Raw genomic sequence first — 22,694 nt, 5'->3', positions numbered from 1 at the left:
CCACACTATTCTATAAGCTAAATATGAACAGTCCTTGGGACCCATTTTGTCAAAGTGACGTGTCAGAAGAGATGCCTGTGGGTAATTGGATTATGCTTGTACATCTCTAACTACACTCTCTGTGTAAAATCACATTTACAGTGAAAGAGTCCTTTATCTTCAGTCATTTAAACCACAAATGGGTGCAGGTATGCAGCATGTGTAAGTATATCAATTGCTTAGTGTTTGAGCAGAATAATAAAACAGCTGTACAATAATTATTTGTTGTTACAGCAGTACTTCCTTACAAAACCATATTTTAGTCCACAAAAGGAGATATACTGGGGGTTATTTATTAAAGGAAAATCCACTTTGCACTGCAAGTGCACTTGAAAGTGCACTGAAAATGCACTTGGAAGTAAAGTCGCTGTAGATCCGAGGGGGACATGCAAGGAAAATAAGAAACAGCCTTTTAGCTTGTACATGATTGGATGATAAAATCACCAGAGCTTCCACTCATTTCAGATCTACCCCTTAGATTTAGAGTGACTGCTGTGGATTTGCCTTCCGTAAATAACCCCCACTGTATGTATTATATATATATATATATATATATATATATATATATATATATATATATTATTTGTAAAGAAAATGCAATAGCCAAAGTGTAATCAAGGGTGAGTATCTCCTGTGAATGAATTAATTATAATGGCCTATAAATCAATTGAATAATTCACTTCATCGTTTTCCACAGCAATTCTTGTTTTGCACGTTATTGAAATTTCCCATATGCATATGGGATACCATTTAGTATTTTTCCACATATCAGCATTGATTTAGCTTTTTTTAGCTTTTTTCTGTAATTAGCTTTTTTATGTTCTTTTATTTAGTTGCAGTTAATCAATATGTGATAATTTATGGTCATTAAAAATGTTAGTGCTCTGCATGTTACCTTTTGTACAGTGATCTTTTTTAAAAATCCATAAACTGTTAAATCTAAATTGTAAATGCTAAATGAAAGGGGAAAGTCAATTTTCATTTAAGTTTTTTTTAGATTGAATGTGAAAAAAATTGAAAATATATATTTTTGTTAAAGTATTATTATTTTTAATACTATGATTGTATATGACAATTATATTATTAAATCAATGGCACTGCAGGTCCCTCTGACAGTGTTCATCTCTATGCTTAAAGTGAATCTTCACCTTAAAGGTGAAGTTTCTCCCTCTCTCCCCTTCATCTTTTGGAACTTTTTTTGGGGGGTGAGCAGGTAAATGGTTTTGACGAGTACATGTTCCCACTTACAGTCAGATTTCCTAGGCAATTCCACCATAAGTCCCCCCGCCCTCTGCATCCTCTGCCCGCAACCTCCTGGCAGGGACGTGCGGTGAGATCAGTGGCTGGTGAGGCACTGGCTAGTATCAGAGCTAGATACACACGGGTTACATACACCACAAACGTTAGAGCAAGAGCAATAATTCTAGCACTAGACCTCCTCTGTAACTCTAAACATGTAACCTGTAAAAATCTATGGAGATTTTTAAGTAGTGAAGTTTGGCACCAATCCACAAGTGTGCGCAATTTTAATGTGTGACATGTTAGGTATTTATTTACTCGGTGTGACATCATCTTTCACATTATACAAAAAAATAGGGCTAACCTTATTTTTTTTATTTTTATTTTTTCATGAAACAGTTGGAAAAAAAAGCGTTTGAAAAATGTCTGCGCAAATACTGTGTGACATAAAAAGTTGCAATGATCACCATTTTATTCCCTAGGATGTCTGCTAAAACAATATATATCATGTTAGGGGGCTGTGAGTATTTTCTAGCAAAAAAATTATGATTTTTGCATGTAGATTGGAAGTGCCAGAATTGGCCTGGGTAGCAAGTAGTTAATTACCATAAGTAAGTAATATACAAATAATTGTTATATATGATATACTATATTTCCAAAAACTGTACAAAGAATTACTGAAATTTAAAGTTATAACTACAAACCAGTAATTTCACAGTAAATAGATAAATAATAAATTATGTTATAACATATAGCATAATATATGATTTAGCTTGATTAACCACTTCAGCACTTCAGTCCCAAAAGGATTTGCCCCCTTAATGACCAGACCATTTTTTGCGATACGGTTCTGCGTCGCTTTAACTGACAATTGCGCAGTCATGCGACGCTGTACCCAAACAAAATTGACGTCTTTTTTTACCCACAAATAGAGTTTCTTTTGGTGGTATTGGATCACCTCTGAAGTTTTTTTTTTTTTTTTTTTTTTTACTTTTTGCTAAAATACATATCCAAAACGTTTAGGCTGTTTAGGCTGATATATATTCGTCTACATATTTTTGGTTAAAAAAATCTCAATAGGCGTATATTGATTGGTTTGCACTAAACTTTTCGCGTCTGCAAACTATGGGATAGATTTAGGGACTTTTATTTTTTTTTTTATTGTTTTTACTGATAATGGTGGCTATCTGTAAAAAAGGACACTGGCAGGGAAGGGGTTAATAGTAGGGGCAATCAAGGGGTTAAATGTGTTCTAACTGTAAGGGGGATGGGCTAGCAGGGACATGACAGAGATCACTGTTCGTTATCAATGGGAACAGTAGATCTCTGTCATGTCTCATGTCAGAATGGGGATCCGCCTTGTTTACATATGCAGATCCCCATTCTGTCTCTGTATATCATGGGTTGACGGTAACACTGAGTCAGCCTGACCCACGGGCATGCTCCTGCGCCACCGTACAGCTACAGCGATTTGCGCAGGAGAGCCGACCTGCCGCCATATCACGATGGTGGCTGGTCATCAAGTGGTAAAACAGTACCTTTACCAGCAGCAGATTCTCATTCTCCCTCTTAACTGTGTGAGAAAAACATGGGATTATGGGTAAATCGTATATGTTTTTTCCTTCTAGTTAAGAGGGCTGGGCTGGAAGGGAGCATTTGTCTTTAAGACACATGCCCCTTCTATGATGCTGCAGTGAGAGGAGAACCTCTACTGAAGCATTTTATTGGACAACTTGAAACAATGGTACTTTACCATTGGTCCAATGATCCAAGCTGTCAATTTTGTTCAGTGGCTCTGACAAGAAGTCAGAGGCACTGTGAGCTCATCCTCTCAGTCTGCTGAAAACAGAGTGTGCCAGCTTGTATTTAAACTGGCCATGCTGTATGTAGCTTCTGACAGGCTGCGTAAGGAGTCCGGTATCTACCCCCAGTGGTGGGGTAGGACTTTGGCCAGGTGAACGAACTACGACCGTCGAAGCTTGAACCTTTTTTTTTTTGTTTTTTTCTTTTATGTTCATGGCTCTGCCTCATGTGCCTCCCCTGACTGCACGTCCCTGCCTTCTGGGACATGTCATAGTTCCCAGAAGTCTGGAGAGCCATTTATAAAATGCCACATGGCTTGCAGTCTGGGTGCGGATAATGCTGGATCCCTGAACAGGTAAATGTTCTTTTATTATTTGTAGCTGCGGACATTTTATTTATTTTAACAGGGTGAAGAACTACTTTAGGACCTGTTTTTTTCAATGAAGCCTCCAGGCTCTGGGAATCACTATGATTCATCTCTGATATTCAGTTGGGACCTGACCTGCCAAACCCAGCCAGCCGAGCTGCAGGCTGAGATTGAGAGCCAAATGTAGAAAGAAAACAGGAAGCGCCAACCTAATCGTAGTATTAAGATGTACAATTAATTCACAAGATTAGAAACACTCAGAGAAGCAAGGTATATAATATGCTCAGCTGGTGCTTGGGGGAGCATATCCCATTCATCTCATGGACATCGCACTGCTTGCGGGGTCCATGGGTGTAGATGTTGTTTGGTGTGGTTGGAATGGTATCTCAAGAACCAGGCAGAACCAGCGTGGACTGCAAGAGTGGATATGATGTCACAGGAAGGGAGTTGATGGACAGAAAGGACTGGAAGAGATGGGCTGGTTAGAATACACAGGCTATGCACTCAGAGCTTCAGCTCCTTCTGAAGGCCTTTCTAAGATGTTATATCCACTCCTGCAGTCCACGCTGGTTCTTACTGATTCTACCTGGTTCTTGCTGGTTCCTGGGATGCCATTCCAACCACACCAAACAACATCTATACCTGTGTTCCCTGCTAGCAGCTCAATGTCCGTAAGATGAATGGGATAGGCTCCCCCAAGCACCAGATGAGCATATTATACACCATGCTTCTGTGAGTGTTCTTAATCTTGTGAATAAATTGTACACCTAAATACTACACTTCAGTCGGCGCTTCCTGTTTTCTTTCTACATTTGATCCACAGATTCTGGCTTTTCCCTGAGGATGGCCGCCACCTTTATTTTATCTTTTACCAATCAATGAGCTTATGGACTTTTATTCCTCCCTGCCCTCTAATCACAGTTTAGTTAACTTATCCCATTGTTCATGTGCCCGATTTTATTATCCACAGGGTCTCATTGTATATTGTATGCTGTGTATGTTTTTTCTCTGCTTATTTTGTTTCTTGTGTTGGTTCATTTACTCTCTTTTCTGAGATTGAGAGCCAGCAGCTGAACATAATGTAAGCTGCCAAGTAGAGGGAGGATTCCTATTACCATACTTCCATCAGACGGTATCATGTTGGGGAACATTATTAAAGGGGTTTAAACTAGATGTAGATGAACGATTTATAAAATTGTAAAGATGAAGTTCAGGTATAGGGAAATAGCAAGCAGTTGTTAGATATTTAAAAAAATATATATTGAATACCATTTTTGATGCATTTCTATGTCTAGGCCATGGCAAAAGGTTCCAAGAATGTACAGTTTTGGCACTTCCAGTAATGCAGCTGCTTGCTTTTACTCTTTAAGACCCCAATATCTATGTGCAGTTTTCTACTACTGCAGGTGAAAGCAAGGGTTGGCTTACATCTGTGCTCCCTCCTCTTAATATACAGCAGTGTGAAGTGCATAGACACACTATGCTGAATAATTGCACAGGAATTATTTCTGTTGTCATGGACATCATTCACAGGGGAAATTACATTATCTGTTAGAGGGCAATCCATGCAATAATGCAGAACCTTACAACTGTCTGTAGTCTCACAGCAGAGGTGTACACAGAAGGGTGACAATGTCCCTGCTGTATTGTAAGTCAATAGATAAGAGTTGTCACTCAAGAATAGAAAGATGGAATCACAGAATGAATCATCAAAAAATAGGCTATTACAATGTAAAAGTGCCTGAACAACAACCTATGCAATTTTGATTTTAGGTTCACATACTCTTTTAGTAAGCAGAATTGTGGTCTGGGAAATGTTGAAATATATTTATGTTGCTCTTGCACAGAACACAGTTAGAAGATGACATAGTAGCATTTCACCCTTCCACTAAGCACTGACTAATAAATCAGAGGTGAGTGTATTAAAGAAATGGCTGCCAATATATTACAAGTCTGTTGGCAGGTAAAGCAGTATATTTATTTTTATTTGAGTTGTGTATTTTTTTGTTTGCCTGTATATCTCCACAGTCGAGTACTGTCGATTAAACGTTTTAAATTAGCAGTAATGCCTTGTACACACGGTCAGACATTCCGGCCACAAAATCCGTCAGATTTTTTCCGACGGATTTTGTTCGAAACTTGTGTTGCATACATATGGTCGGACAAAGTTGTCGGAATTTCCGATCGTCAAGAATGTGGTGACATAAACTGCGTACGATGGGACTATAAAAGGGAAGTTCAGCGCCACGTGTGGCACCCTTTGGGCTCCTTCTACTGATCTTGGGTTTATCGCATGTTAGTAGAAGTTTGGTTAGAGACGATTTGCGCTTTTCAGACTTGTGCTTCAGATCGTTACTGCTCTACAGTTTGTGCTTGTCGGTGCGTATCTGCTTATCAGTGCATGTAGTCATTTGTTTGTCATTGCGGCCTATATTTATATAGTGCTCTTTGATTTTCAGTGCTTATTGTCTGCTAGTTTCTGGTTTTCAGTTCGTTCTTTCAGGCCTTGCTGTTTATCGGTGCTTTCTGTTAGTCTGTTCTGACCAGCCGACTGTTTTGAAGCCATGTTGCATTTACGTACTTGTCGTAGAGTTTGTGCTGTGCAGGGGCTTGGTGTTGGGCTTTTAGCTTTGACACAAGCCCAGTCCAAGAACAGGGCGAGGAGGAGTTCATGGACCAAGAATTGGTTGCTCCAGCGTGACCAATTCTCGCAAATGCCTTTGCTTCGTGAGATCCGAGAGAATAATCCTGATGATTTCAGGAATTATCTCAGGATAACAGATCCCGTTTTTCACCATCTGTTGGCTTTGCTGACCCCTTATATCAGCAGGCAGGTTACCTGCAGCAAGCCATCACTCCGGAGCAGAGGCTAATTGCCACGTTGCGGTACCTGGCGACAGGGAGAAGTCTTCAGGACCTCAAGTTCTCGACAGGCATCTCCTCCCAGGCTCTGGGGATCATTATTCCAGAGACCTGTTCTGCCATCATTCAGGTCCTGCAGAAGGACTATATTAAGGTAAGATTTCTCCTTTAACATCACATTCTATGTATTTAATGTTTGCTAATGTATTGTATTTCTTTCATCATTCCCTAATTAGCATGATTGCAATATGCTGTAATATGCTGTGCCCCTTTGTCCTCATGCATGCTGAAAGCTTTTAAACTTCCTTTTTTGTCCTTCATGCATATTTGCCTTCACTAACCTCCCCAACATGCTCTTCTGGGCCCATAAACACCTCTAGCCTAGTCAGTTAGCAATGTATTTTGTCAGCTCCATAATAGTGTTTTCCCCTAAACACCCCCTAAAATGTGTACAAATGTTATGTGTGTCCTTAAATTCATGCAGAGAGCCAGAGGCTTTTTTTTGGTGGGCCAAACTCATTAGAAACCCCCCTCCCCCAACTGCTAAGTCATCTGATACCAATTCTCTATCTGCTGACTTTGCCAAACCCATACACACTATACCTACCTCTTTTGTGGTCAGATTTATGGATGAATTCACCAAAGCATGTAGTGCAAGAGCCTGCCTTAATACTTTCAAATGCTACTGTTTAAAGTTTTTGTTATCCTATTATTATCTTTATAGGTAATAGCAGAATGTAAAAATGTGCTTCCATTTGTTCATTGTTTTTTTTTTTTGAGTTATGACACTTCTTACCTGTCCAGTGGGCTGCCAATAGTGTAAGTAAGGAGGGGCTGGCCAAAGTATCACACGTTATTTATGCATTCAGCTCTCAATGAAGTGGAGAGGGCCATCAGATGGGGTGAGGAATCTGATAAGGGGACCTTATACTTTTGGCTTTAAATACTAATTTCCAAAAATCTTATACTGATCTTGGCCAAAAATGTTTGTGTCTAATCTGCTTGCAATGTTGATGTGCAAAATGACTATTTTCTTTTCTTGTTTGACTCCAGTTTCCTTCAACGCCACAAGAAAGGCAGACTGTGGCCTCCCACTTTGCCACCCGTTGGGACTTACCCAATTGTGGAGGTGCAATTGATGGGAAACACGTCCGCATCGTCCCACTCCCCAACTCGGGGTCCTACTATTATAATTACAAGGGGTATAATAGTATTGTGATGTTGGCGGTGGTGTCAGCTACCTGTGGGGAAAAATGGCCCGACGTCTGATGGTGGAGTGATCGTGCAGACTTCCATCTCTAGAGTGGCAGTTTGGGCTTGCCTCCTCCAGAGGAGAATGTGGAAGGATGCGGATGAAGCGTTTGCGCTGGGGGACCATCTTATGCAGGCATTCCCGATAAGGACCCTCACCCCGGACCAGAGGGTTTTTAATTACCTGCTGGCCAGAGCCAGAAGAGTGGTGGAGAACACTTTTGGGATAATGGCCAGCCGGTTCCGCCTATTTTTACACCCATCCACATGGCAGAATATAAACTGAACCATATAGTGCTTTCCTGCTGCATTCTGCACAATTTAAAAAAAATAGTTTTCTCCAAGATATGTGGCCTCAGTTGGGCCTGAGGCAGACTTTCCTGAACTTGCCAACCTGACGGCACTTGAAGCTGGCCGTCCTGGCTTGCCCCCCCAAAGCACCCCCCGAGGTCAGAAACCAATACATGGAGTACTTTGTGGGTAGGGGGGCCATTGATATGCCAGACAATGTCTGAGAGGCATTTTTTTTATAAATTTCTCTTTCAAACTGAAATATTTGTTTTCATTTTCTGCTTGGGTTTGTTTTAGGTGTCTCCTAGCTTTTTTTTTTTTTGTTTATTTTTTGGGCCTTTTTCTTCAACAGTGCAAAAGAAATGTCTGGGCAAGATGAGGTGACAGTCTCTTCTTCAGATAATATTATTATGTTGTGGGTCTGCTACACACACCTTGTTTTGGTTGTTAATGTATGTAGTGCATTACTGACAAAAATATTCCTCATTTTCAGCACCATGGCAGAAATATGTGGAGTCATGAAAATGTAGTGATTGGGGCAAACTCAAAAGCACTGTGGGTGTTATTTACTAAAGGCAAATCCACTATGCACTACAAGTGCACAGCAAAAGTGCACCTGAAACTGCACTTGGAGGGCAAAGTGGATTTGCCTTTAGTAAATAACACCCATTGGCACAGAAAACAACAACTTTACTACAAATACTGCTTTTGCGCATTGAAAAAGGAAGCCACACATTGTTGATAATTAAACTTTTTTCTCAAAGCACATTCACATGTGCGTTTATAAAAGGGTTTTACAACAAACATATTTGGTGTATATAACATTATTTTGGGTAACATTAATATAACTTGCCGTTTTTGAGGAAACAGGCATGTATCAAAGCATAACATACAGAACTGAGGAACTTAAAAAGTTCAACTTTGAAAAGTGAAGACAATATCATGAGTATGTCCAAACTGTGTTGATATTGCCTTCATCACATGGGGTGTCATCCCTGCAAAAGCCAAATTTGGAAGACGCACACAAATTTTGATTAAAACTGGGCATTTTCCTTCTGATCCCATGCCTAATGTCAACATGTGCTATCTCCCATCATGGGGGATCAATGTACGTGTTTTGGGGGTGCAACCCCTTCATCTCAGCCACTTTAATAGCGAGGAATGGGTTTCACCCACAAAACACGTACATTGATGCCCCATGATGGGAGATAGCACATGTTGACGCACTGTGTGCATCTTCCAAATTTGGCTTTTGTTAAAATATAAAACAGTTTTTTTCAAATATAAAATTGATGCTAGCTAGTTTTGGATGTTTCAGATTCTCCCTAAAACATCAATGATGTTCTTCTTTTTTTGTTGAACATCATTGATGTTTTTCTTGAGATTTTCTAAATCGCGATTGCACCCCATTATCTCCCCGATGAGGATCTGGGCACTTTCACTGGTAAAATGCGATTCTTCTTCCACAACATCCACATCACCTAAAAATAAACCAAAAAACACACCATGTATTATAAAAATGAATAAATTTTTACCTGAAGCTGTGGTCTCAGAAACTCACCTTTTGTGGTGCCAATTTTGCCAATTTCAACAACCTCTCCTTCCTCCACATCCTCTGCTTCTGGTTTTTGGATTTCCCCTTCTTTGTGAGGTGTGGAGTCCCTGGTGTCCTCAGACATCCCGAGCCTTCTCTCCCCTATGAGAATGTAAAAAAGGAATACTTAGCACACTGATATTTGAGGGCAGAAATAGGAATATGAAACATTGCTTGGAAGTGTCGTATAATTGTCTTTTGTTCAAAGCTGAAAACATTATTTTTGAGACTTTCTAAAGCTGGGATACTTACCCGTTTTGTGAATGTTTGACAGATGGAGACACCCTTATAGTATCCACTGGAGCACGTGTGTGGGACATCCTAATAAAAAGGGTGTTCTGCTGTCCCACACTAGTGCTCCTGAGTCCAGATGTGTAAACAGCTACTGAGTGTCCTCTCCTTTACACTGAATAAAGTTTGCATTTCATTCTAGTTACAAACCCCTCTAGACAACAAACTTCCTTTGACTAGAAGTAGGCATGAACAAATGTAGTTAACTGCAACTTTCCAAAACATCTTCTTTGAAGTGGGTGAATGAATGATGTTTACTACGAACGATTGTTTAACCCATGAACATGAAAGTGGCCATTTTAAACTGTATAACACTAAAGAAAAGCACATGGAGCAGTGTGCAAACAATAATAATAATATGAACACACGATAACTACTTAATTTTTTTGAAGAACTCGCTTGATCCTTCTGTACTGATCGCGCTCCCTCTGACCAGCGTTTCCTCAGTTGATCCTTGGATCGTCGTACCCCAAAATTCTTCTGCAGACTCTTCACAACTTTAGTCATGATCTTGGCCTTTCTGACATTTGGGTTTGGGTAAGGTCCATACTTCCCATCATAGTCGTTCCTCTTCAATATGTCCATCATCTCCAACATCTCTACAAAAGACATATTTGAGGCCTTAACTCTCCTCCGGTGTCAGGATGTTTCTAGCTCCAGGCTTTCCTCGTCCTCCTCGTTACTGGAATAATTAGCAGCTGTATCGCCGCCATGTTCGAATGAAGGTACAATTTTAACTTGGTACATCTCTGGCCTATACTGCTTCTAGATTGAGGCTTATATTAGGACAAGATTAGAAGAGTTTAGCCTGACATTAGAGTTTGTCTTGCAGAGAATATGGATCCCTTCAAGAACTCACATTTTCTTGCCATATTCATTGATATGCTCAGGGAGCTGCCCTGCCTGTGGCAGGTGAACCACCCATTTTTTAAGGACCTAAGAAAGAGGAAGGCAGCGCTGGAGAAACTGCTTGCTTTTGGTGAAGACGATGGTCCCCACGGCAGACATCACCTATGTGAAGGCCAAAATTGGTGGCCTGAGGAGCACATATCTGAGGGTGCGCATGAAGGTCAAGGATTCCCTGAGATCAGGAGATGCAGATGACATTTATGTCCCCAGGATGTTGTACTATGACAGGCTGCATTTTCTGGCACACCAGAGGGAACCCAGGCCAGCACTCTACAGTCTTCCTTCAAGACTTCCTTTCCCCCCAGCTGAGGCTTCCGATGTCCAACCTAGGCCCTCCAGGCAGCAACATGTGGAGAAGCCCAGCTTGAGTCAGGTATAGCATTGTTCAACATATTTCTTGTCGTGCATTTAATGATACTAACTAGATGTTATTATTGATCGATAAGTTCTGATTTAACAAAGTGTTTTACATATCAATAGACAGTAGTGACCAAAAATTATTGGGACAAGAATTAAAAATGCTGGGGTCAGAATGATAGTCTGTTCTGTAATTTGTTATCATTCAATTTGAAACAGTCATGAGCTGACAATTATGTGATTGATGAACAAAAAACTAAAACTATGTCCCATTTACATACACAGGAAGACCTCAGACGGAAGGAGGCTGTGGCAAGTGGCAGCCGGGAGGTCTACCATCACCTTCCTCCACCTCCACCTCCTGCCACAACTACTACAGCAGAGCCACAGCCTGGAAGGAAGCCTGGAGGGAAGTGTCTAAGGAAGACCAGAGACTGATGACCTGGGTTCAGTCTGGTCTGACAGAAGATGCAGGCTCTTGTATGACCACAGCCTGGGGACATAGATGTCATTTGCTCTTCCTGATCTCTTGAGACTTCTGGACCAGACTGTTCTCCCTTAGATATGGACTCCTCAGGCCACCAATTTTGCATTTAAATAATTTGCCAAATTGACCAGTTTCTGCAGCACTGCCTTCCTGTTTATTTGATTATGACACCTAATAAAGGTTTTTTTGGTTAAAGAAATACTTTCCTATGTGTTTTACTTCAAAGATTACAGTTTATTTGTGAGTAGGCAGGTACAAAGTCAAATTAACAAGGGGCGCCAACACCAACCAACCTCCTCGAGATTAAAAAATAAAGCAATAAAATAAAAAGATAATAATGGTACACACAAAACACACAAAAAAAATTACGAAGATGACCAAAATTTTACAAAAAAGAAGATCTTGATTAAAAAAGCAACCAAAAAATAAAAAAAAGTTAAAGTTAAAAATCGAAAATGATTCGGGAGATGACGAATAAAAATCTTCTATTCATGAAAACAGGAAAAAGAATAAAGAAATACGTTTTGGAGAAGTCTGCGTGGATATGAGCAGCAAACCATCTTCATTCTTCTAGCATTATAAAGAAAAAGAGAATGTGCTGCATTAAACAATTTTTAACATTGCAGCGTGATGAATGTGCTATATCCATTACGAACGCTAGTTTTACCTGACCAAGCGCTTCCGTCTCATAATTTATTCTGAGCATGCGTGATACTTTGTGTGTCGGACTAGGCTACACACAATCAGAATTGATGTGATCGGACCATCTTGTCGGAAAATTTAAGATCCAGCTCTCAAACTTTGTGCTTCAAAAATGCAGACGGAAAAAGTCAGATGGAGCCCCCATACGATCAGATTTTCTGACACCATGATCCGATAGCACATTTTCCGTCGGAAATTCCGACCGTGTGTACAAGGCATAACAGTATTTTTTTCAGGACAAACTTTAGGAGTCGTCCCCCTCCTTAGAGGTCCAAACACTACTGATACACAGAGATTGAGCAAAAATGTCTGTTCATTTTGCTAAACCTCTGTGTATTAGTAGTGCTTGGACCTAGAGGTAGAGGGTAGACCACTGAAAGATTATCCTGAAAAATGAACTAATGACACAATGTACAAATAAAAAAAAAAAGTATAATTGAATATACTCAACTTTATTGTTGCGTATGCACTAATGCAGCTACAATGATTTTAAACTTTAAATTGGCTTATCCAAACCTACTCAAGCCATATTATATATTTGTTTTAAGGCAGTGATGTCCCTTAGAAATAGGATTTATTGGTAACATATGGTTACTTATTAACAAAGGCATTTTAGCTAGTTTTAATAGAAATACTAGCATACCAATAGCCTTAAACATCGGACCTAAACAAATAAAAGACCCTTTAAACAATACCTAGATTAAAAAGTAATAAAATGTCAATCATGCATTCAGACTTAAAGTGATATTAAAGGAATATTTTTTTTTTAATAACAAACATGCCATACTTACCTGCTTTGTGCAATTGCTTTACACAGAGCAGCTCTGATCGTTCTCTTCTTGGGACCCCTGCCAGAGCTTCTGGCCCCTTCCCCCTGCCGAAGCTTTTGGCCCTCGCTCCTGAGCCATTGCTCTGTGTGTCCATTCACACATAGAGCACGGCTCAGCCGTGCACCCACTCCCTCCTCATTGGCTCACTGGATGTAATTGACAGTAGTGCTGTCTCAGCCAATGAGGAGGAAGAGACCGGGGAGAGCTTCTGCTCTCTTGCACATTGCTGGATTGAGATGGGACTCAGGTAAGCAATAGGGGAGCTTTAAACTACACTTGGTACCTCTGATGTTTCTCCTGTTCTCCACTTGGAGTATGTGAATTGTTAATAAAAACATCACCACTGTCCCTTTAATATGTCATGTAAAGTTCCTTAATAGCCTTATCAGACCATTAACATGTTTTGAGAGCCAGGCTCAAACTGAATCTTCTATGCAGTAGCAAGACTCAAAGGCAGGGCCAGATTAACCATCCAAAAAAAGGGCCAGCATTTTTGAAGCCCCCACCACAAACAACTTTTAGACTCGCCCTCTCCAAACTTCCCTTCTGTTCTGTTGCTTTGTAGGAGACCTTATGAAATACCATTTGCTACTGCTTAAGAGAGGGCATGAAATCTTGACACAGAATGGAGTGCTCTAATGGACCATAGAGGAGGTAAGTATAAATGGATGGGGGTGAGCTTTCAAAAATCTTGTGTGTGCAGGGATATTCAATAAGTGTTAATGGGAAGTTTACTGAGACTCTGTCACTTTGCCTATTTGTGGCAAAGTAATGCAGTCTTCATTCTATTACAGTAATATGTACTGAATATAGGCAGATAAAGTCAACTCATTGCTTTTACTGTATTCGGGATTTAACAGTGGCTCACAGAGTTGTGTACTGGATTTCTGAGAATTTATTGAATAGGCCCATTAGTTATTAAAAAGAAAGCTTAGTGTTTCAAGAATATTGCTGCACAGCAATTCCTATAAATATGAACTGATTAACTTTCTGATAATTTCTCAAATTTAATTCATGCTCCTCAAGATGACATTTTTCAGCTTGTTCTATAAGTAAACAGGTTACTTAGAGGATTTTGCTACAAGCCAGCATTTTCAACTGATTGCTGTCCTTCACACTGAATAGCTCTTTCTTACCATTGCAGGAATTATGCTATTTTATTTCCAACATAAGATCAAACCTTGAAAACTCATTAAATAGTCTAACTATAAATATGTCCTTGGTCGTGGCAGTGACCAAGGTGAATATAGTATGCATAATCACTCTATTGTACGACAACTATTCTATTATACTCAAGTAGAAAATGTCTTCTAAATTCAATAGACTGTATCTGTTGTGTGATCTGTCACAGGATGTATGGGCTTTTCACTGGAATGCGCAGGTTATTGATTGCCTTTCACAATCACACATCCATTTAATGCATTTAAATCAATGATAAAACTGTTATCACAAATGTAAGTATAGATGTTTCTGCAACAGATAACCATGTTATTGATGGTGTTTAGGCAAAAATTAAGCAAAAGAGAATAAATACATAAAATGACTGTAATAACCTGAAAACCCTCTTCTGTGCCCCTGAGGAGTCCTTTGGCATGCTCTTTTAGAGGCTTATTTTCAGAGATAAACTCCCCCTCAAGAGTTAGGCACCACCCAAAAAACAATTTAATGGGAATGCCATTGTTAACTGCTGAGGCACTTTCAGTAGATAGATTGATGTTCTGCCCCCTAAGTCAATTAACCTTGGTCTTTTTCTACCAAGACTCTTCTACATTTCCATGTTTTGGATTAGAGTGTTTTTTGTATATACATTAACCACTTGACCTCTAATTGAAAATTGCGTGGTCATGCAACACACTACCCAAATAAAATTTTTGTATTTTTTTCCCCACAAATAGAGCATTCCTTTGGTGGTATTTGATCACCACTCTGTTTTTAATTTTTTTTGCACTATAAACAAAAAAAAAGACAGACTATTTTGTGTACTATGCTTATGTTATAGTGTCTACAAACTATGGGATATATTTATGGAATTGTTGTCATTCTCATCAAGACAACTGTCTACCAACACTTCTGTGATTGTATGTTATCCCCCTGCAACTTTGTAAGTTACAGAGATCACACCTCCGATGCTTAGACTTGGAAGGCAGTACAGTACCACCTAGTCCCAAATAGCATTGAAGGATAAAAGTAACTGAAATGGAGTGAAAAGCTTTACAATATAAGAAGAAAGAAAGAATTCCTAATCATCATTTGTGCGCCATCTGGGTCACTTGTATTTTAGAAGGGAAATGTCTAAATCATTGTTACAGCTCGTTATAGATTCAAAAGCGTTGGCATGGTACACAACAGCTGCTATCCAAACTAAATGCTGATGGCAAGTATTTAAGAGGCTGCTAAGCCAAACAATGCAGTTAGCCCCCTGGTGTCCACAAAAGGTTGATTGATGAATTATTTGTATTATTAGAGACATTGTACATTATTATTAACACTTACCTTTCTTTTGCAGAATTATATTTTTATGGCCATTTTAAGCTTTGCATGCTATTACACTGGCAGCAACACTAGTAAAAATCCAGTAATAAAGCAATGAATCACATCATAATTTGTATTGTGTTCCTTACTTTATAGTGATGTAATGAGACTTAATTGATTACCACTCTGGGTTATTGTAAAATAACAGCCAGGTGGGAGCCCTATTATCCTGGGTAGATGTCATATGACGTACTCCCAGAATTGCACTGTGCTCCAGCACATCCTGTCACCTGTTGTGTCCACCAGACACAGGGGATGACAGATCACTGTACTGGTCCACTGCCAATACCCTGTGATCGCTGTGTCCAATCACAACAGGTTACATGACAATTGTACACAATGAATAGCTTTGATTCATGCCATTTGCTGTGTACTATTGTGTTGATCTCTGTGATTAGTAATATGGATTTGATGAAGGAGTCACAAGCATTCGACAGTTCTGGAAGGCTGAAGCACTGGAAGACAGAGTTCAGATTTGCTGCCCACCGGTGGGGTGGATGTTCACAGTATTCTATTGCAGGAAGCCTGTGTGTTGCAGCACATAAAATAATGTGTGCTGTTAATTGGTTAAAGGATTTTGCTTCAAGGATATATTATATGAATACAATAGCATGTACCTATTACACAAGACAAGTTTTCGTTGTAGAAAAAAAATGTTGCAAACATATATTTGTGGACATTTATAAAGTTTACACGGGAAGACAACTGGAAGAAAAACAGACAAGTGTGTACTATAAATAATACAAACGTAAGAAAAAAAATTGATTTGGAAAAGTTTATACCTTCTGGAAATATTGGCCAGTGCTAGCTTGAGTTCATCCTCTTCCCAAAGGCTGATCATAAAATCAAACTCATCAATGTTAATCAATTAATAAACTACACTTTCTTTGTTTTGAAAAATAATGCATTTTCCTTTTTTATTGCTTTAGGTGTCACAGAATGTGCCCTTCAATTTCCATCTCCCTACTGGTATTGGGACACAGTAATGAAAATTTGTGTTTTCGTCTTTGCATTCGTTATTCCTGTATTTATTATAACGATTTGCTACACTTTAATGATCCTGCGGCTGAAAAGTGTGCGTCTCTTATCTGGATCTCGTGAAAAAGACAGAAATCTCCGACGCATAACAAGATTGGTGCTGGTTGTTGTTGCAGTGTTTATTATATGCTGGACCCCCATTCATATTTTTGTGCTTGTTGAAACCCTTGTGGATGTCCCACAGGGTATAGCAGTAAGCTCAATCTATTATTTTTGCATTGCATTGGGTTATACTAACAGCAGTTTAAATCCAATCTTGTATGCATTCTTGGATGAAAATTTTAAAAGGTGTTTTAAAGACTTCTGCTTTCCATCAAAACTTCGGTTGGATCGCCAAGGAAACAGCAAAGTTGGGAACACAGTACACGATCCAGCTTACACAAGGGAAGGTGACCGGACTAGCAAGCCAGTATGACTAGCAGTGGAAATGACTTCCTATACACCACAAGGAAGTGGTACAACTCATGAACTAGGACTAACACAGATAACATCTGCCGTTTAACCAACTGTAGTAATATTTATAGGCAACAATTTTTTTGAACTGCTTTTAGACATTTAATGGATGCATAGTCATGGATACTTCAGTGCACCAAAGGTCAATTGAACTTGGACTAGGCGCACGTGTTAAGAGAAGTCATCATCACCCACAGAGTGGGTACATCAAACTTTATTATTTCATCAGCAAAAAAACATAGGCAAAAAAATTCACATAAAGTTATTTACAAATCTTTCAATGTTTTGTGCTGTAGCAGGGCTAGCAAAGTAGAGCTAGCATTTTTGATTGTGAAAGTGCTGCATATTTTGGGAGAACTGGGCCCTAAAGTAACTTTGGTATTAGCTAAAAAGCACCAGACCAGCAGCATGCATTAAAGAGAGAACTAAATACCTACCTTTTCCAGGGGATGGTGAGACCAGTCTATATGCTTTGTTGCAGAGCTACAGCTACTGCTGCAAGTATCACTTTTGGTTGTGTTGGCCAGCATGTCCACGTATGCATGTTGTGGTTCTTCCTGCTAACGTCTATGTCACTACAGGGCACAGTCAGTAGGGGTCAATGGGAGGACCTACAGCATGCGGCATGGATCCCGCTATCCAAAACATCTGAAAGTGTCATGCTGTGCATTGTGGTTTATCTTGTCAACTTTACATCAGTGCTATGTAGGGGTCAGTGTGAATAACCAAAGCACGAAAGAGGGGTAATCTATCTTACATAGCTGGAAGATTTGGATAGAAGTGGTAGTCATAGTTCTGCAAGAATGAAGCTTTACTACACTGTCCACCATAAACTTTTACAGGGTGCTGCTGGTTTCAGTTCTTTCAGCTAGTCATTTCAAGGTACCAAAGTTCATCGACCTTTAAGGTCCAGTGGTGCAAATAGGGTCATGATAAAGCTTAATGTAATATAAGAGATTGGTACATATATGTAAAATACAGATGAAATATATTCATACAGTATAATCACAGTATAAATATTGAACATAAATAAGATAAAATTACGCTGTTAAACCAATATAAAAGTAAACTTATGTAGTTTTTATAACTATTGTAAATGCTATGAATTAACACGTGGTATTGAAGTGTTATCAGATGATATTTTTGTTTTCACTCGTAATTTGTATGCTGTATGCAGTTCATAGTGCTTTGGTGTGCAGCTCAGTTATACTTAATCTTGTCCAATGTTTGATATGTTCAAATATAAATAAATAAAGTCTATATCAAAATAAAATGTTTATATAGCGTGAAAATATGAATATATATTTATAATAATATAAAAATAAGTGTGATAACTATAAGAACATCATAAAATTATTTTAGCAAAATGTATCTACTTTTTAAAGGGAAACCAAAATGTTCCTGTCAATTCTACTTCTTTTTATGTTTCTAAAATGGTTCTTTATATTAATATGTTTATACCCTTTTATAAATTCTTTTTAACAAATTACACTCAATACATAGTTCTTCCATGATACAGCAAGTGCTGCTCAATACCAGACTATCTGTGATTAAATAAAAACTTGTATTGAGTCAAAGATCAAAGTGATGGAGTGAGGATTGTCTCTTTCTCATGTCATTTATCTGTGTTCTACATAACAGATCAAATGATAGCTTTTTAAGATCAAAGTCGTAACCAGCAAAGCAAATGGGTTGAGAAGAGACTTGACTGCATCATCTCTTGGCTAAGGCCGCGTACACACGCGGGGACTGTTCGCCCAACTTTGTCCGTCAAACAGTTTCGGCAAACAGTCCGCTCAAACTTAGCATGGACGGACATGGCCACACACGACGGACGAACAGTTTGCTGAAACCGTGCGCGATGACGTGAACGGCACGTACGACGGGACGAAAAATACGACGTCCTATACACTGCATTATAGCTTTCGGCGTGAAAATCCTTTCTGAGCATGCGCGCAACTTTGTTTGACGAACAAGCCTACACACGAGCGGACTGTTCGCTGAAACAAGGTTTCAGTGGACAGTTTTTCGGAAATTCCGAAAAACCTTGTCCGTCAAACTGTCCGCTGAAACTGTCCGCTGAAAGCCCACACACGAGCGGACTGTCCGCCCAAACACTGTTCAGCGGACAAAGTTGGGCGAACAGTCCGCCCGTGTGTACGCGGCCTAAAAGTAAAAAAAAATGGAAAAGTTAAATTTTTAGTTTTGAACACAATAAACAAAACAAATACCAAATAAAAAATGGTACATTTAAAAAGCAGTAAATATGACATACACCAAACATTCTTCCTGGCGCATGCATTTTAATGTTCAGTAATTGATTCACCTACAGTACACTGTATGTTTGTGAATGTCACAATTACTTCTTTATAAATATGCCCATTTTGGGGTTGTTTACAAAGCAGTGAATGTTACTTCCTCATACTCTGGTGGTGAATCCATCATTGTCATTTAAAATATGTGCAATCGGAAGTTTCACTTGCAGTTAATATGTGATGAATGTCAGATTCACTGCTTTATAAAAATGCATGTTTTTTGAATTTCTAAATCAACCAATCAGTTGACAACATTCGGAGTCACTATTACTGTCACCCATGGTATGTATATGAGACACTTAGGCTGCTAGGAAGCGTAGTTCTGTGCTTGCTGCTGTGAGTACTGGCTGGGAAGGAGCTTGTCCATTCTCCAGACATTTAAAAATTGGATTTTTATATACAGCTTACCTGTAAAATCCTTTTCTTGAGAGTACATCGCGGGACACAGGAGCTTCATTACATAGTGGGTTATATAGGCACCTCTGGTGATTGGACACTGGTTGACCCAATTAAAGAGAATTCCTCCCCTATATAACCCCTCCCATTTGGGAGGCACCTCAGTTTTGTAGCAAAGCAATAAGAAACCACGTAAAACCCAAGAGGGGCGGGAGCCCTGTGTCCCGTGATGTACTCTCAAGAAAAGGATTTTACAGGTAAGCTGTATATAAAAATCCCATTTTCTTGATCATACATCACGGGACACAGGAGCTTCATTACATAGTGGGATGTCCCATAGCAATGCTCAGGTTGAGGGGAGGGAGACACAGATCATAAATCTAGACCGCCAGGGACCTGAGGACCTAAACTGCAGCCTGCAGTACACTGCGCCCGAAGGCGATATCCTCTTGTCCTCTGATATCCACCTGATAGAATCTGGTGAATGTGTGGACTGATGACCAAGTCGCAGCCTTACAGATCTGAGCCAGGGAGGCCTGGTGATGCACTGCCCAAGAAGCACTTACAGCCCTAGTAGAGTGCGCTTTCACCTGAAAAGGAGGAATCTTCCCCTTTAAGTCATAGGCCTGAGAAATAACCTGTCTGATCCACCTTGAGAGAGTGGACTTTGACGCTGCCTGACCCCCTTCCAGGGCCTTCTGGCAGAATAAATAAACAGTCAGTTTTTCTTATCTGAGCAGTAGCTTGAAGATAAAGACTGATTGCTCTAACCACATCTAAAGTGTGTAAGGATTCTTCCTCTGTGGACTGAGGATTTGGAAAAAAGGATGGTAGGATTATATCCTGATTCAGGTGGAAACCTGAAACCACCTTAGGTAGAAAGGACCTGTTGGGACGCATAACCACTCGGTCCTTATGGATAATTAAATAGGGCTCTTTACAGGAAAGAGCTGCCAATTCTGATACCCTTCTAGCCGTGGATATGGCTACTAGGAAAACCAGCTTCTTTGTCAAGAGAGCTAAAGAAGCCAGATGCAGAGGTTCAAATGGTTGGGCTTCTAAGGTCGAGAGAACCAAATTCAGATCCCAAGGGCATACCGGAGGTTTGACTGGCGGTTTTATCCGCATAGCCCCCTGGATAAAAGCCCGTACTAGGGAATGTGATGCAAGCGGTCTTTGAAAAAAGACCGATAGGGCCGAAATCTGCACCTTGATGGTGCTTATGGCCAAATTCATTTCAAGGCCTGATTGGAGAAAGGCCAAGATTCTGCTAATGACATACCTTCTAGGATGCCATCTCCTGGGTTCACACCAGGAAACATATGTCCTCCAGATCTTGTAATAGATACGCCTGGAGGCTGGCTTTCTGGCATTGACCAGAGTGGAAAGGACTGGCCCCGAAAGACCACGGCCTCTCAAAATGTGGGTCTCAGCAGCCAGACCGTCAAATTCAGACTGCGTAAAGCAGGATGGTAAATTGGACCCTGTGAGAGCAGATCTGGCCGCAGAGGGAGGGTCCATGGCCTGCCCACTGCCAACTTCATGATTTCTGCGAACCATGGTTGCCTGGGCCAAGCTGAGGCCACTAGAAGGACCGACTTCGCCTCCCTCTTGACCCTTCCCAGGAACCGCGATAGCAGCGGGCTCGGGGGGAAGGCATAGATCAGATTGTACTGATCCCAGGGAACCGTCAGAGCATCTGACCCCTGAGCAAGTGCATCTCTTGTCCTTGATACAAAGTTGTCCAGTTTCCTGTTGAATCTGGACGCAAACAGATCCACGTCTGGAGTGCCCCACTTGTAACATATGTCTTGAAACACATTGGGGTGCAGAGCCCATTCTCCTGGGCACAACTGCTGGCGGCTGAGATAATCCGCCTGCCAATTCTCCACTCCTGGGATGAAGACTGCAGAGAGGCACGGAACATGCTCTTCTGCCCAGACAAGTATGCGATTCACCTCCTTTTGGGCCACCAGACTTCTGGTACCGCCCTGGTGATTGATATAAGCCACTGCGGTGGCATTGTCGGACTGAATCCGAACTGGGAAACCTCGCAGTCTGTGAGACCACTCTCTGAGTGCCATGTAAACTGCCCGAATCTCCAAGATATTTATGGGCAGCAGACTTTCGGTCGCAGACCATTTTCCCTGCGAGCATGTTCCCTGCAACACGGCTCCCCTGCCTGTCAGGCTGGCATCCGTTGTGACAATCTTCCATGAGAGGGGAAGAAAAGTTTTGCCTTTCAGCAAATTTTTGGTCTGTAACCACCAGACAAGACTTTTGCGTGTCCCGGGGGATAAACGCATAGGAAGATCCAGGGATTGGGGCTTCCTGTTCCAAATCGCAAGGATGCATTTTTGCAGGGGCCTTGAGTGGAACTGGGCGAATGGGACGGCCTCGAATGAGGCGACCATCTTTCCCAACAGCCTCATACATAGGCGAATAGAGGAAGATCTTCTGCCCAGAATCAGGCGCACTAGATCTCCAATGGCCAAGGCCTTTGGCCCTGGAAGGAACACCCTGCCCTGAGCGGTGTCGATAATCAGACCCAGGTAATCCAACCTGGTGGTCGGTTGCAAAGACGACTTTTCTAGGTTTATAATCCAACCTAGGCGGCCCAGATGTTCTAGCGTTTTGGTGACGCTGCGACTTAGGCACGTTGTAGTTCTCTCTACGAGAAGCAAGTCGTCTAGGTAAGCCATGACGGCTATGCCCTGAACTCTTAAGATTGCTAAGAGAGGGTCTAGAATCTTCGTGAAGACTCGGGGGGCCGTGGCTAGGCCGAACGGCAGGGCCACAAATTGAAAATGGCGCTGCTCTACCGCGAACCTTAGAAACTTCTGGTGCGCGGGAAATATTGGCACATGGAGATATGCATCTTTGATATCTATTGATGCCAGGAATTCTCCTCCCTGCAGGGAGGAGACCACAGTGCGTA

At 40.6% G+C, this 22,694-nt stretch overlaps 1 protein-coding gene across 1 annotated transcript in view; it reads left to right on the top strand.

Annotated features, from left to right (window-relative positions):
• Positions 1-18,365, top strand: part of OPRK1 (opioid receptor kappa 1) — a 133,778-nt gene extending 115,413 nt beyond the window's left edge. Inside the window, exon 4 of the mRNA XM_077492692.1 lies at positions 16,484-18,365. Within this exon, the coding sequence (XP_077348818.1) occupies positions 16,484-17,007 (524 nt within the window). The 3' untranslated portion in view covers positions 17,008-18,365. The remainder of the gene's footprint in view (positions 1-16,483) is intronic.
• Positions 18,366-22,694: the final 4,329 nt, after the last annotated feature.

This window comes from Lithobates pipiens, unplaced genomic scaffold, assembly GCF_037356315.1.
Source record: "Lithobates pipiens isolate NorthernLeopardFrog02 unplaced genomic scaffold, aLitPip1_a1.2 Scaffold_19, whole genome shotgun sequence".
In the NCBI taxonomy this organism is placed as follows: Eukaryota; Metazoa; Chordata; class Amphibia; order Anura; family Ranidae; genus Lithobates; species Lithobates pipiens.
This window is presented reverse-complemented; position numbering and strand designations above follow the sequence as displayed.